The sequence below is a fragment of the Cnephaeus nilssonii genome (assembly GCF_951640355.1).
Source record: "Cnephaeus nilssonii genome assembly, chromosome: X".
Lineage (NCBI taxonomy): Eukaryota > Metazoa > Chordata > Mammalia > Chiroptera > Vespertilionidae > Cnephaeus > Cnephaeus nilssonii.
In genome coordinates, this window is record NC_137071.1 from 58,606,848 (window position 1) to 58,622,475 (window position 15,628).

Here is a 15,628-nt window from a genome sequence, read left to right on the forward strand (position 1 = left end):
TTTTCCAATAACTTCTGTAACTGATACAACTTCTGCCAAATTCTCTGGGACAGGCACTTCATAGAGATATATGATCTCTAGGACTTGCTGTCTACATCTGGATGCTTGTCAGGATCAGAGCGTTCTTCACAGAAATATTAAGAAAAAGCTTTTGCAATATGAACATTTCAGCATATATGGATAATCTGTGTGAAAAGCATTGTTCTGCTATGGATGACCTCTTTGCACAGAGTGATAGCTTTATCCTTTTTCACATCATTATGTTTGCTGGGAGAAAACCTTGCTGTGCTACATCATAATAACATGTAATCTTCTTGTTCAGTTTAGCTGAGATTTAAGGAGACTGCTCATAAAAGTTGTTCTTTAAAGCCTGATCTATAATTTTTTTCAGAATTACCCCAGCAGAAAAGCAAGAGGCTTTATAAGAAAGATACAACCATTAAAACTCTTAAATGAAGATTAGTTTCAAATTTTACAATCCGGTACCAAGCCATCTGGCAAATCTCATGTCAGGTTTTGTTAAACCTCTGAGCTTTCTAAGTGTTAATTCATCCCTCTTCTGTTCCATCTCTCCTTTTCTAAATACACACACACATACACTTGACTTGATGATTAAGATAAAAGATCTAATTAAATGTTCCAAGCTTGTTGATATTTACACCTGGAGATTTGTTACCCTTGAAGACAATTTTAAAATTGTTGTTTGTTTTGGCAGTACCCTTAGAATCCTATGGATAAATGAATATATTCTTCCCAAATTACTATCCTCTTTTTACCACATTTCCCTCAGCTCTAATTACATCCAGAAGGAGGATCAGCATATAGGTGTGATATCAAACCACCTCAAGGGGACTCAGACAGGTCTATGAAGTAATCCAACACTGTTTTCCTGAATATCTCATCACTTTAGCTTTGAAGATAGCAGTTATCCTAGAAAAAGTACATAGTCGTTAAATAAGTTTTATTAAACTGGTGTTAAATTGTTGCTGCACCATTCCATCCACCACTATCAATTTGTGTTTTGCTTTCAGAAATTCATTTCTCTTGACACCAATTTGACAAAACAAACAAACAAACAATCAAAAAAACCCACAATGTTTTATCTGTGCCAGAATGCTGATAAATATAGGTTTGCATGTCCCTTTAATTCTAACAAATGTCTCCTAATTACCCTGTGGACAGGAAACATTAGTAAATTGTGGCTTTGTGTCCAAAAAACATGGTATAAATTCAGCTTATAAGCTTATACAGGAATACTTTACTTTGTATAACTTATTAGGAAAGCTTAAATTACTCGTATTTCTTCAAGCATGTAATATATACAGTATTTCCAGGAAACAGAACATGTTAAGGATATGTGCAAAGTTTAAATGAATATCAATCTCAAACCCCATGTTTAAATTTACTCATTCCAACCCTATTCTTCTTGCCTCCTTCCAAAATGTTTTCATTTATTTTTAAGCAAATTTAAATGTCTTCTTTAACATTTTAATTAGTGAATTTATTTAAAACTTTCAATCATCAATTAGGCTGAAATTTTATTTTTATTTATTTATGAATGAATTTTTCTATAATCAAAACAGGTTTCTCCAATTAGAGGGTATGTAATAATTAGAAAAAGTAATGAATAATTATATGTCTGATTTCCCTGTTCCCTCCATACTCACATTACTGTGCTATTTATTGTAGAGGTTGGCAATTTTTTTTGAGATATACAAAAGTATTTTGTAAGTAATTAAAATTTCTAGTTTCAAAATGTTGAAGTGAAAGGAAAGAGAAAGTTAGAGAGGGAACCATGTGGTGGATGGCTCTAAATAGCTTCCACTCATGTTAATAGGGAAGATCTATCAGTAATAGTTCAAATGAAGAGGATAATTATAAAGTACCAGACACTTTACTATAGTAACTCAGTACAATACAGTGATACTAAGAGACTCATATTATTATACTCATTTCACAGATGGTGAAACTAAGAGTCCTTTTTTAACTTGACAAAGTTCATAAAACTATTAAGATATAAAGCCAGATGCAAATTCAACAGGCCCTGCCTTTTCCACTGTTGCTTGAGTAGATTTTAGTCTCTTTTAAACACCTGTTGTTTCCTCAAATATTGACTAGCACCTCTACAGAAACCCATGGCAGGAGGACCTTAAGAAGAGTTAAGGAGAGAACAAATTAACTAAGGGCCTTTCCAATTTCAGAATATCTCTAGAGTATATTCACTGCCATTGAAAAATGTCCCTGTAATTTATTATAGAAATTAAAAATTGATATTTTGCCAAGGCTTTTAACATGAAATTCTTCAACTAAATATATTGCAGTAAAAAATAAGTTATAGATTACAATTCATATTTTATAAATGTTGTCAGGTTTTTTATGGATATTATTTCTATACTAAGGATCTCCATTTTTATAAGGAAATAAATCACAATGAAGGAAAGTTTTCACAAATGTAATCACTAGAAACATCATCCACATACTGATATGTCTTTTATGTATCATTATGGTAGATATTACATTGAATCCAAAATATTTTTATATGCTGGTTTGAGAAGACTTTTCCTCCTTCCTGTCAATATGTCAATACTCTATCAGTTAAACTCACTTGCAGTCTTTGATAAGCTAAAATAAAATGATGGCTGTGACAATTTACAATGTCACATTTCTGCAAAACCCAAGATTCCTGGAGTGTGTATAATTATCAAGAACATGAAAGCATGCTTACATTTCTAGTGGAAAATCGGCTACATTTGAGAAAAAATGTAATAGCTAAATAAACTGAAACTCCTCTGGATTCTCATTTTGGTAGATTTTGAAACAATAATTTAATTTTGAGACTACAGTTAGAAATACCATGATCTTATTCTAACTATGATTTTATTACCATTAGGTTTGAGTGACAATTAAATTCGCAAGTTGAAGGATAAAGGATGCATTTCACATTTCTTTTTAAAACTGCTACAGAATCAGTCTGGGTTTATCTCACATAGCAATTTTGGAATTAGGTTAAAGAATGCACTTAGTATGTCAGATCATTAAAGTTCAGATTCTATGCTACACTCAGGAACACATTTGAGAAGAATAGTTAGAAGGTTCTGCTGGATTTAGAAGGTTCAATCAAATTATGTTGCTTCATAAACCTTTTCTTGCAAGGAGGTTAGATTATGGGAAGTAAATTTTACTCTTTTTGGTCATCTGCAACAATTTCTTATTATTTTCCTGAAAGATCAAGTCTTTTGGAAAATGAAAATATTTTTCCATTTATCACAAAAGCTGTATCATTGTGGTTATTTTGAGCTATAGTTCACATTTCTGTGCATGGAAATTTAAATAGCAATTCCCTTACTTCTTGCTTCAGAGAAAAATTGGGAGAGATTTAATAGATTTGGGGGCATTTACTCTGAATTGATGCTTCTTATGAGCCAGCCTCTTTCTACATCCAGTAAATAAAATCATTCAAGCAGTCTATAGACAATTTTATTAGGGCATGAAATTTTTCAGATTCTGAAATGTAAAATTATATAAATGAACATCTTTCCTTTCATGTATGTGTATTTAATTAGGCCAAAAGGGCATCACTAATAAAATAATGTATTAGTGCTTAAAGGATTTAATAGATTTTTAAACATTGTTGAATTGTCTTTCAATGTCTAAACTATGAATCAGGAAAAATAAGAAGATCCAATATCTATCCTTCTCTTGGAAGTATTTTTTTTTCATTTTTACCAATAATGCCAGTGATAAGTCTCAAAGAAGATCAATGGTAAGACACACTTCTCACTTTTCAGTTTTGAGCACTGTCTTAATATGAACTGGATTAAAATGAAGCTTAAATATGTAAAGCCTGTGATTATTATGAAGCACTTTACTTTTTTATTGACAGCTTGACATCTTATTCCTTAAAAGGAAAGATACAGTTTGGTTCAGTACGTGGTGCATGTAAGGAAACAGAAATGCAAATCTGCATTTTATTTCTCAGGTGTCACTGATGAACCATATTTCATTTTCTTAAAATCCTATATAATAAAGAGGTAATATGCAAATTGACCATCACTCTAATACACAAGATGGCTGCCCCCATGTGGTCAAAGATGGCCACCCCCATGTGGACACAATATGGCTGCCACAAGATGACCAGCAGGGGAGGGCAGTTAGTGGTGACCGGGCCAGCAAAAGAGGGCAGTTGGGGGTGACCAGGCCTGCAGGGGAGGGGAGTTAGGGGTGACTGGGCTGGCAAAGGAGGGCAGTTGGGGGTGATCAGGCCAGCAGGGGAGGGCAGTTAGGGGTGACCGGGCCAGCAAGGGAGGGCAGTTGGGGGTGACTAGGCCTGCAGGGTGGGGCAGTTGGGGGAACCAGGTTGGCAGGGGACAGCAGTTGGGGGTGACCAGGCCAGTAGGGGAGGGCAGTTAGGGCAATTGGGCCAGCATGGTAGCAGTTAAGTGTTAATCAGGCTGGCAGGGGAGTGGTTAGGGGGTGATCAGGCTGGCAGGCTGAAGTGGTTAGGGGCAATCAGGCAGTCAGGCAGGTGAATGGTTGGGAGTTAGCATTCCTGGATTGTGAGAGGGATGTTCCAGATTGGAGAGGGTGCAGGCTGGGCTGAGGGACACCACCCCCCCCGGTGCACGAATTTTGTGCACTGGGCCTATAGTACTTAATAAAAGTTTTGAGCACTAATATTTCCTAGAATTGCCATTTCTCTCATTTGCATGACAGTTCATTCTCAGCAGCTCTATATATTGGAGCTATTTTATTAGACAAGGTCCTAGCTATTGATTGATTTTATAACTGTGGGGTTTGGTGAAATGGAAGGGGTAATGGAAAGAACATTGTCAGGGATGGGAGTATTATTTTATCTTTAAGTTATTTTTGTACCAAACAAAATTCAATAAATTTATAATATTTGAATATTGCAGAGGAGGAAGAAACTTTTCTCTACCCCCCTAGATTATTTTGGCTTGTGTAATAATTAAATCTATATGGGACAGAGTAACAAGTGGAAATAATGAAATTTAATTATATACATACTAGTGGCCCAGTGCACAAAATTTTTGCACATGAAAATTGAATTAATTGGAGGAAATATTTTAATATTGCTATTTGCCCTTTCTTTATAATATAAGTGTCAGAGATGAAAGAAAATTAATAAAATGTATATGAAAATCTTCCTCCTGTCAGAGTCTGGGGTGCGCTGCAGGACCCAGAGTTAAGTCCCCGCCCACTCATGCACGCCTCATAATTGCACTAGACCCAGACCTGGCCAGCCCCACCCCCACTGGGCGAGATCCAGACATGGGCGGCCCCAACCCAGTCAAGCCTCGCCTGGTGAGGGGAAATGAGGTGTTTATGATGAGGTATGACATCTTATATATGAAATCTTAGAATTTCATAAGGTCATTGCAGCACCATAAGAAGAGAGTCAGTAATTAGTAGTTTTCCCTACAATAAAGATAGGACAAAAAGGTTATCTCTTATAGTCTCTTATTATGTGCAAGATGCTTAATTCAAGTTTTCTAGCCAGTTAAGTTGGAGTAGAAGTTTCTCTTGAGCCTGAATATTAGTTGCCTTTAGACAAAAATCATCTGTACACCAAAGAGAAACATCTTGGGTGACTCATTCTGAACCCCTACAATATTGAAGGAAGCATGTTATACAATAGAGATATTTTGTTGCCAGATTTAAATGGATAAGATACATCCATATAGCATTAAACATTTAACCACCTAAAATTCCATCCCCACTTAATTCAATGGGCATTTGAATGTGGCATTATACATTTGACAGAAGGCAACTGAGACAGACATAAAATTGCTCACAGTTGACCAAAAAAAAAGTTTAAATCAGATGCTTAACATATGCATGGAAAATACAACTCTAATAGACTAGGTTTAAAAATAAAGTTAAATCTGAGCACTGAGCACACATCTGCTTAGTAACTTGAGTAGCACAGGACACTTTGCTCACATACATTTGAGTGTTTCTACTTTGTTTACTGTAAAACTTCTATAAAATCATCAGCTAACATTGCAAGTCCACCAAGACTATGTGGTTAATTCATTTCCTCATATATTTGTTCCACCATTGAGCTACATTTTCATACCACTTAAGTCATACTGACTACATCCTGGGTTTCCCTGCCTTGGAAAAACAAACAAACAAAATCTCTTCTCCAACCTCTTCATCTAAAACCTGATGTCACTTATTTCATAGATTTGTCCATTAATCATAGTTATTAGTCTTTCTTTCATCTTTCTCTAAATCAGGGGTCAGCAAACTTTTTCTGGAAAGGGCCAGAATAGGTCTTTATATAACAAAGGGGAAAATAAATTTCAAACAAAATCTAATTGATGATATTGAAATCATCAGTTCTAATAATAATAGGTAGTTTTTATGTAACACAGACCTACTAATGAAATAAATGAAGGGTTTTTTCACCCTTTTTTTCTTTATTGATTAAGGTATTACATATGTGTCCTTATTTCCTCATTGCTCCCCCACCCCACTCCCGTTCATGCCCTCACCCCCCTGGTGTCTATGTCCATTGGTTATGCTTATATGCATACATACAAGTCCTTTAGTTGAATGGAGTTTTGTATCTGATCTCTGAAAATGTCCTTTCACACAGATAAGTACTGCTAAATACTGATATGAAACTACAATCACATAGTTGTAGCTCAACATGTTTATGTCTTGGAAGGCATGTAAAGAATTCCATTAGATTATTTTCTTTATGTGTATTTGCCATTTAGCATGCCATTACATTGAATAGTAATCATTTCTAATTGAAGGTTAGGCAGAAGCTCTTCAATCTCTTATTTGTTGAAACTTCATATGGAAATGAAGGTTTTGCTTCTTGTTTTAGCTTCTATAGTGCTGGAGTGTAAAAAATAACTTGACATTACTTTGATGCAAACACTTTTGTCATCAAAATTATTTTACTCCAGTATAAGATTTGCATATAAACATTGTTTTGACCTTATAATATTAGGTTGATTTATTAAGAGACATTATCAAGTCTGCAGCAAAAACTACTTTGAAAAGCGGTTCAGAATTCCATAAGAGTGATCAAGGGTATTTCTTCTCATTCAGCAAAGTTTAAATCTTGGCTCTGAGTGTAAAAAATCTCAATAAAAACTTGTCACAGCTAAACCATCCAACTGCTTGTGTGTTCAGGAATGTCTGGATATATAACTTTTTTTATTGCAAAAGTTTACAGAATTACAATCATGTTATTAACAATAGTGTAAGAAATTCAATAACATGATAGACTCAGATATTTTCCACAGTGTATGGGCTCTTGAATAATACAATAAATAACCATAGGCTTTGAATATCTTACATTTCCTAAATTTTGTAAATTTGTCCAACTGAACTCTTTTCCGTGCCACATATATTTTACCCACCATTAGCTGTAACACTTCTTAGCAAATCCCACTTCAGATTTTACTGAATTACTGTTTTCTCAAATTTTTAAAAATATTATCCCTTCCCTTTTCTGTTCCAGACTATCCTATCCTATCCTATCCTATCCTATCCTATCCTATCCTATCCTAGCCTAGCCAATCCTATCCCATCTCATCCTTTCATATCCTGTTCTAATTCTCTTCTATTCTTTTCATACAGTCTAATTCTTTAGTAATTTCAAACCTGGCATTGTTTTATCAAGTAAATAACAACAACTAAGCATTGTTATAATATCTATTAAATCATGAAGACAAGGAAAACCATTCAAAGTCATTTGCCTTCGTTTTGGTTTTAATTCAGTATCAATGTAGCTGTCAATGTCCTTGAATTTTTGAGTAACTATACTTGTTGAAAGGATGATAGCCTTAAATTTAGTTTTTCTCAGCACATTTTCTTTGGCTGTTATAAGCAAACATAATTTAATGAATTCACCATTAGTGAATTTTTTTTTTCTGAATGGCTAACCAATAATATTTTTAGAGACTTATTTTGGTCACAGCTTTCTTTTCTTGTTTTTGTAAAGAAATTCTGCTGTGATGAGATGTTCCATTTTAATTTTCTAATTCTTCTAACTGTTGCTTTATTGTGAGTTGGAATATTGTGATGAGTGCTTGGTCTGTTCACTTCAATATGTTTTATATTCATTTTGTCACAGATATAGTGTCACTGTATAATAAATGCAACTTGACATTTAATTTGATAACAAAATAAATTTTGCTTAACTGGGACTTAAAAATGTGATGTTCCAAATCTGACCATCTCTTATTTTCTTGATTTCAGATCATGGGTATTCATTAGTAATAAAATAAAATAAACGGTGATGGCAAAACTATAGATGTGGGCACTTGACACTTTAGGGGAGGAAAATAATTTCCCTTCTACTCTTCTAGGTCTCTTGGCTGAGACCCCTGTGATAAAAGACAGATTAAGAGGAAAAAACAACAACACATAAATTGAATAACAAGTATATTTCCTGTATTTGTGGGAAACCCAGAAAAACTGAGTAGCTCCCTGAATAGCCCAAGCCATCATCTTAAATATTATCTCTAACTAATGACAAAAGAAAATTTTGGGAATGGGGGGATCCAGTTATGGAAAGCTATACTGAAAAACACCTTAAATAAGAGTAGGGTTGTTATGTAGGTATAAGTCTGCTTCCTTCTCCATTGATAAGACTTTCTAGAGACTTAACCATCCTTATCTTACTGAAACAGAGATGGAAACACCTTTACAAAAGGAAATGTTCCTATTAAACTGGAAATATGCTTTACAAAAGGGTAACTTCCAGTGGATTTCAGAGATTTTTATATGTCTGCTAATTCTTCAAAATAATCAGCCTCAAATAATTCTTATATGAAAAGACAAGTTTTGCAGTGGTACATTTTGGTCCTTTTCAGACCTTACATAGGTGTAAATTGTAGTATACCAAACAACAGTATGATGTCCTAAGACAGTGGTCAGCAAACTCATTAGTCAACAGAGCCAAATATCAACAGTACAACGATTGAAATTTCTTTTGAGAGCCAAATTTTTTAAACTTAAACTTCTTCTAACTCCACTTTTTCAAAATAGACTCGCCCAGGCTGTGGTATTTTGTGGAAGAGCCACACTCAAGGGGCCAAAGAGCTGCATGTGGCCTGCAGGCCGCAGTTTGCCAACCACGGCCCTAAGAGACATAAGATCTCTGTCACTACCACTCAACCATGCTTATTATAACAAGAAAGCTTCCAACAATCACTGAGTTGGGTTTTTTTTGGCTTCCTTGAAAAATATCTTCCTTTCATATATCCTATCTAATAAAAGAACAATATGCAAATTAAGCATCACTTCACTATACCCAGAAGCCATGCCCAACAGCCAATCAGGATCAAGTATGCAAATTAACACAGCCAAGATGGCTACGGCCACTGAGAGAGCAGGAGGGAGGCTTGAGTTTCCCTGGCGATGGAGGAAGCCAAGCTTTCCACACACCCTGGCTGGCTCAGGCCTCCGCTTAAGGCTACAAAGTTTCAATTATAAAAGATAAACAAATCCCAACAGAAATGGCGGCAGCCACGGAGCTGTAGATAGCAGGAGGCTTGGGTTGCCCCCGGCGATGGAGGAAGCCAAGCTTTCCACACACCCTGGCTGGCCCAGGCCTCCACTTAAGGCTACAAAGTTTCAATTATAGAAGATACATAAATCCCAACAGAAATGGCTGCCTCCACAGAGCAAGCAGAAGGCTTGGCTCCACTCCAGGCTACAAAGTTTCAATTGTAGAAGATATATAAATCCCAGATACCAGGGCCTCCACTTGGGTCACCAGGGGGCGTGGCCGGCCTGCAAACCACCACAGGCCCCTTGCCCAGGCTGTCCCATGCCCCAAGGGAACCCCCACCCTGATCCGGGACATCCTTCAGGGCAAACCAGCTGGCCCCCACCTGTGCACCAGGCCTCTATCCTATCTAATAAAAGAGTAATATGCAGCTGAAACCAGTTTGGCTCAGTGGATAGAGCGTCGGCCTATGGAATCAAGGGTCCCAGGTTCGATTCCGGTCAAGGGCATGTACCTTGGTTGAGGGCACATACCCAGTTGGGAGTGTGCAAGAGGCAGCTGATCGATGTTTCTCTCTCATCGATGTTTCTAACTCTCTATCCCTCTCTTTTCCTCTCTGTAAAAAATCAATAAAATATATTAAAAAAAAAAAAGATAATATGCAGATTGACCAGCACTCTAACACACAAGATGGGTGCCCCTATGTGGTCAAAGATCCTGCCCCCATGTGGACACAAGATCGCCGCCACAAGATGGCCAGCGGGGGAGGCCAGTTGGGAGGGACCAGGCCTGCAAGGGAGGGCAGTTGTGGGCGACCAGGCCAACAGGTGAGGGCAGTTGGGAGGGACCAGGCCTGGAAGGGAGAGCAGTTGGGGGCGATCAAGCCTGCAGGGGAGGGAAGTTAGGGGTTACCAGGCCAGCAGAGGAGGGAAGTTGGAGGCAAACAGGTTGGCAGGGGAGCAGTTAGACATCAATCAGGCTGGCAGGGGAGTGGTTAGGGGGTGATCAGGCTGGCAGGCAGAAGTGGTTAGGGGCAATCAGGATGGCATGCAAGTGAGCAGTTGGGAGCCAGCAGTCCTGGATTGTGAGAGGGCAGTTGGACATCCCTCGAGTGTTCCCAGATTGGAGAGTGTGCAGGCTGAGCTGAGGGACATTCCCCCAGGCCCCGTGCATGAATTTCGTACACCAGGCCTCTAGTCAATTTATAATATATTAGTGGCCTCGTGAAGGGATTCATGCACATTGAGAGGAAATTAATTAGAAGAAATATTTTAATATCGCTATTTGCCCTTCTCTATAATAGAAGTGTCTACCAAGTTTATGATCAACAATGACATATCCTAACACATGTGTGTGCTTGGCGCCAGTGATAGCTTTATATGTATAGCACATGCCTGAGTCAACATAGTCTTTTATAGATATAGAATAAACTTGCTTAATTAGACCTGCTTTCTGATGTAGCCAAACCTTTTCCAACCCAGTAAAGCACCCCAACTTCTCTTTAAGGTAATTGTCAGCAACACACCGATTACCTTAATATCAACACGAAGCAGATTATTATTGTAGATCACACAGGGAGAACAAAGGGTAAAATATTTAACTGCAGCAGTGTTTGACTATATTCTGCAAAGTGAGAAAACCTGATGTCATTTTCAAGGTCCACCATTTCTGACTTCTTTTCAGCCGGGTCAAGTTTCTAAACTTTCTAAGTCTCCATTTTCTGGATAATGAAAAGAAAATAGGATTCCACTGAGTCTTCTATCTACCTACTCCAGAATTTCTGTGAGGATCAAATGAGATGAGGCACGGGAAAATGCTTCACAGACATTTGGTTAAAGTGTGAAATATTTGCACCTGGCTATAAAGCAAGTTGTGTTCCTGGGCTGAAGAAACTCCAAGCAGGCTAGTCACTAGGGAGAAGAAGCAGGGTGTTGCTATGTGACATCATTACCCAGTGCCCACAGCGACCGTTTCTGGGCTGGGCTGGGCTGTGGGCTACATTTTGTGCCATGGGGTCTTGGCAGCATCCGCTGTGATTTGTAGGGCTGTTTCTCCACGGTGGTGGCAGGGCCTGTGTCCCACTTGGGGGAAGCCGAGTATTGCTTTTTCAGTGCCAGGTTTGTGGTGCCATTTCTTTGTAAATGGCCAGTGCATGTCATGGCAGCTCCTGCGTTGAGCATCTGCCCCCTGGTGGTCAGTGTGTGTCATAGCGACCGGTCAGATGGACAATTAGCATATTAGCCTCTTATATATATAGATACCAAATGCTTTATGCTGTATATGAAAATCACATATGTAGAAAATGTTATAGTATACATTCAATATTTTAAAGACAGAAAATATATTCTATGTCCTGAGAAAAATTAAATGGATACAGATATAATCTTTTCAAGACCTTGATAATTATTCTAAGTTGGTAGGTTTTGATCTGTGGATCAGCTCATAAATTTATTAGCATTTGTAACATTTATTAAATATCTTTACATTATAGCAAATTTGTGATGTGGTGGCACACAAAGAATAGATTTAAATTTCAGACAATAGTGAATCCCCAAATACAAGCTATTAAAGCAATTGACTTGTAAAAGCATTGGATTGAAAGCTCCTCCAGCTTATATTTCAACCACTTAAATAGTTTAAATTCTTTTTTATAATTCCATTCATATGTCTAATTGAACTCTAAAATATAACACTGAAATGTAAACTCAATGAGAAAACTATTATTTTTTTTTTATTTTCAGTACCTAGAGCTGTGCCTATCACATTGTAAATTCTTAATAAATATGTTACCTAGAAAAATATATTTACCTAGGGATTATTTAACTATATTTTATGAATGTGTGCAATGCACTATGTTTTTTTATTCTTAACCAACCACTTAAAAACATTTCTATTTTTTTTTTCCTTTCAAAGCCAATGAAGGAGGTTGTAAGATCTCACACCCCCATGAAAGAGACAACAGTGGAGGTCTGGGTGCATCCTCAACCACAGGTATGAAGGGCAAGACTTGATAGTTGCTCTTTATTCTATTTAATTGATTTTTATGAATGTATAAGAAACATTTTTTTAATTTTATTCACTGATTTTATAATTTTTGGATTGACTTTTTAAGAGAGAGAGAGAGATCAATTTGTTATTCCACTTAGCTATGCATTCATTGGTTGATTTTTGTATGTGGCCTGACCAGGGATCAAACCCACAATCTTGACATATCAGACGATGCTCTAACCAACTGAGCTACCTGGCCAGGGCCTTGAATTATAAGAAATATTCTTAATCTGTGTTTCTCAATGTGTTTTCTATGACATTTTACTAGGTGGTTTTGTGCTTGAATCTAAAGTGACAATATGACAGTAAGTACATATTTTTTCTAGTATGGTTTGATGATAATAATGGAGTTAATTTGTGTAAGTATTACTCAAAAAATATATTCTAAATTATTATTTATTCCATTCATGTTTTTTACTTCTGAGGTTGTATATTGAAAAAAGTTGAGAACTTGTGATTTATAATATTACTTAAATTTAAGGTTTAGCCTTTTTAAAGAGGAAAGCACAGGCCCAAACTGTTGTCAGTGGAAGTGGAGTTCATGGGGAGCCATGAGGAAAAGAATTTCTGCAGGCCCCCACAGTAGGATGGGGCTTTGTGGAAAGCTTTATTGATGATGTAAAATTAAGGGGTTACCCTCTAATGTCCCATCTCCATCCATCTCACCATGGAAGAAGTGAAATCTTGTCTTCAGCAGAGCCAGAATTAAGGCCACTGCCCAGAATTTCTGTTCCATATTGAAGTCAAGTCCAGTCTAGCATCGGCTACCTTAGCTTATATTCACAGTGCAGTCCTTTGTGTGTGGGGTTTGCATGGCCATGGGCCATGCACAGAGCAAGAGAGCAATAAGTGTAAAACAAGAGATAGAAAACTCTTTGTTTAGGCATTTTAACTTTCCAAGATTTCACTTGTTTCTGATGGGGTCCACTGTATAGCCAAATCATTATTCCCCAGACTGACTGACAGGCAAGCATCTTCCCTGCATCACCCCCACTTCACTTCATATTTGCCTATCTTTCCCTTCTCCTCCCAACAATCCAGTACCAAATGGGGGAAGAAAGTGGTGTTAATCCCCTTTGAGGAACAATAGTGTGTGAAGCTGTAACTTCCTGGTGAAGCTTCCCAGGTGACCATGCTTATAATGTCTGGCCTCCCCTTTGCTCTCTTCCGATTACTATTATTAATAAACTAGCTAATTATGATGATAAAAATGCCACCATTCATGCTGAAATCCCATGATGCTAAACCTAGATTTAATACCTGATCTAATTACAGTCCAAGAAACAATATTAATCAACCAGTCTGGAATTTTCTGGTCAAGCACCAGTAAACTAATCTGTCATGTTGTACCCTCTCCATCCCCCATAGAAACAAGAGACAATCTGCATGATAAAAAACATTTTCCCTTCCCCCAGAGATAAGATGCCTCAGACCAGTGGTCAGCAAACTCATTAGTCAACAGAGCCAAATATCAACAGTACAATGATTGAAATTTCTTTTGAGAGCCAATTTTTAAATTTATTTTTATTTTATTTCTTTATTGATTAAGGTATCACATATTTGTCCTCATCCCCCCTTCTCATCCCAAACCCCTCCCCACATATGCCCCCACCCCCCTGTTGTCTGTGACCACTGGTTAGGCTCATATGCATGCACACATGTCCTTTGGTTGATCTCTCCCCCTTATCCCCACCCTCGCCTACCTTCCCTCTGAGGTCCGATAGTCTGATCTATGCTTCCTTGTCTCCGGGTCTCTTCTTGTTCATCAGTCTATGTTGTTCATCATTTCCCCTAGATGAGTGAGATAATGTGCTACTAGAAATACACTTATAAGAACCAAAAATGAGACAAGCAATAATGGTTATGCTGAGAAGCAAATGAATCAGTCTGTAGTGAGTTTCTTTCTGGGCCAACAGTTCTTTTGCATCCCAATTTCAATGTCAAACAGTTCCTTATGTGTACATGTCAGCAATGATATTTCAGTTCTGGATGGTGGACAAATGGTGATAATGTAGGTCCGACCCTCTCTGGTTTGCTCCTGGGAAACCTGCAGTGACGCACAGCTGCTGACTGCTAGTATGGCAAGGCACCGACAGCGACTTCCATCTTTGGACTGTTTCTTTTCTGTCTTCATGGCTGAAGTAGTCCTGTCAATTCCTCTCTGTTGCAGGAATCCACATGGTCTCAGAGTTGTTTTCTGAAAATATACAAACATATTCTCGACCAAAAGTTAATAAAGGAATCTTTTCTATAAATTTGACTTGTGATCCTTTTTTTAATTTTTTACCCAAATGATTTTCCTTTGGCTTGTTTTGACACCATGTATGTTTTACATGGGTGTCTTGCTGATAGCATTACAAATGAAAGTTAATTTTCTAAAGTAAAAATTTTCTAGATGTAATTTACTTACAGGATATTTTTCCTTACATGATATTCTTCTACTATCCCCCCTTTTTTTATTTAAATATTAGGAGGCTTTTGGAAATTTTATAATGTAGTCTTGATAGCTTTTAAATTTTAAATTTTTTTGCACTAAAATATGACTGCTTTGGGTTCATTACATGTTATGCAATTTTACCATGCGATAAATTAACAATAAAAATTTTAGTTAACACTTTAGGAACAGCTTTTTGTCCAGTACAATTAATTTTTCTAGAATATTCGCTTATTTCAATTAGCCAATTTAAATTAGCCTGAAAACTTGACTACTATTTTACTGTAAAATTTATTACTCTAACAACAATCTTATTTTACCCTGTAAATATTAGTGTAAAGGACTGTTTGCCTTCTTGAGTAGGCCCTGAGCATTCCTGGTGCTATGCTGGGTTTAGATATCAAAAACCCACTTCCCCACACCATGGGTACAAGACAACTCAAACAAGTCTTGTTGCAGTGAGAGGGCAGCTGCTATTGGCTAAGTCTATGTCTGTTACCTGGGTCCCGATTTGAGCTTGGCATGAGAAGCTAAGCAGCCATGGGGGCAGGAGACCTCCCTCAGAAGAGGTGAGGGTTCAGGCCCCTGCAAAGTTAGGGGGGTGAGGGTCTGTGCCCCACCTCTGTTGATCCCCAAATTCTCTCCTGATG

General features: G+C 37.3%; 1 protein-coding gene across 7 annotated transcripts in view; it reads left to right on the forward strand.

The window, feature by feature from the left end:
* Positions 1-15,628, forward strand: part of PCDH11X (protocadherin 11 X-linked) — a gene marked incomplete at both ends in the record, with an annotated part of 1,090,738 nt that overhangs the window by 462,361 nt on the left and 612,749 nt on the right. For 5 of the 7 annotated variants that reach the window (XM_079765368.1, XM_079765373.1, XM_079765369.1 and 2 more), the window contains one exon: positions 12,410-12,487. The exons of the other annotated variants lie outside the window; for them this stretch is intronic. In XM_079765368.1, coding sequence (XP_079621494.1) covers positions 12,410-12,487 — 78 coding nt within the window. The remainder of the gene's footprint in view (positions 1-12,409; positions 12,488-15,628) is intronic. 7 annotated transcript variants of the gene reach the window in all.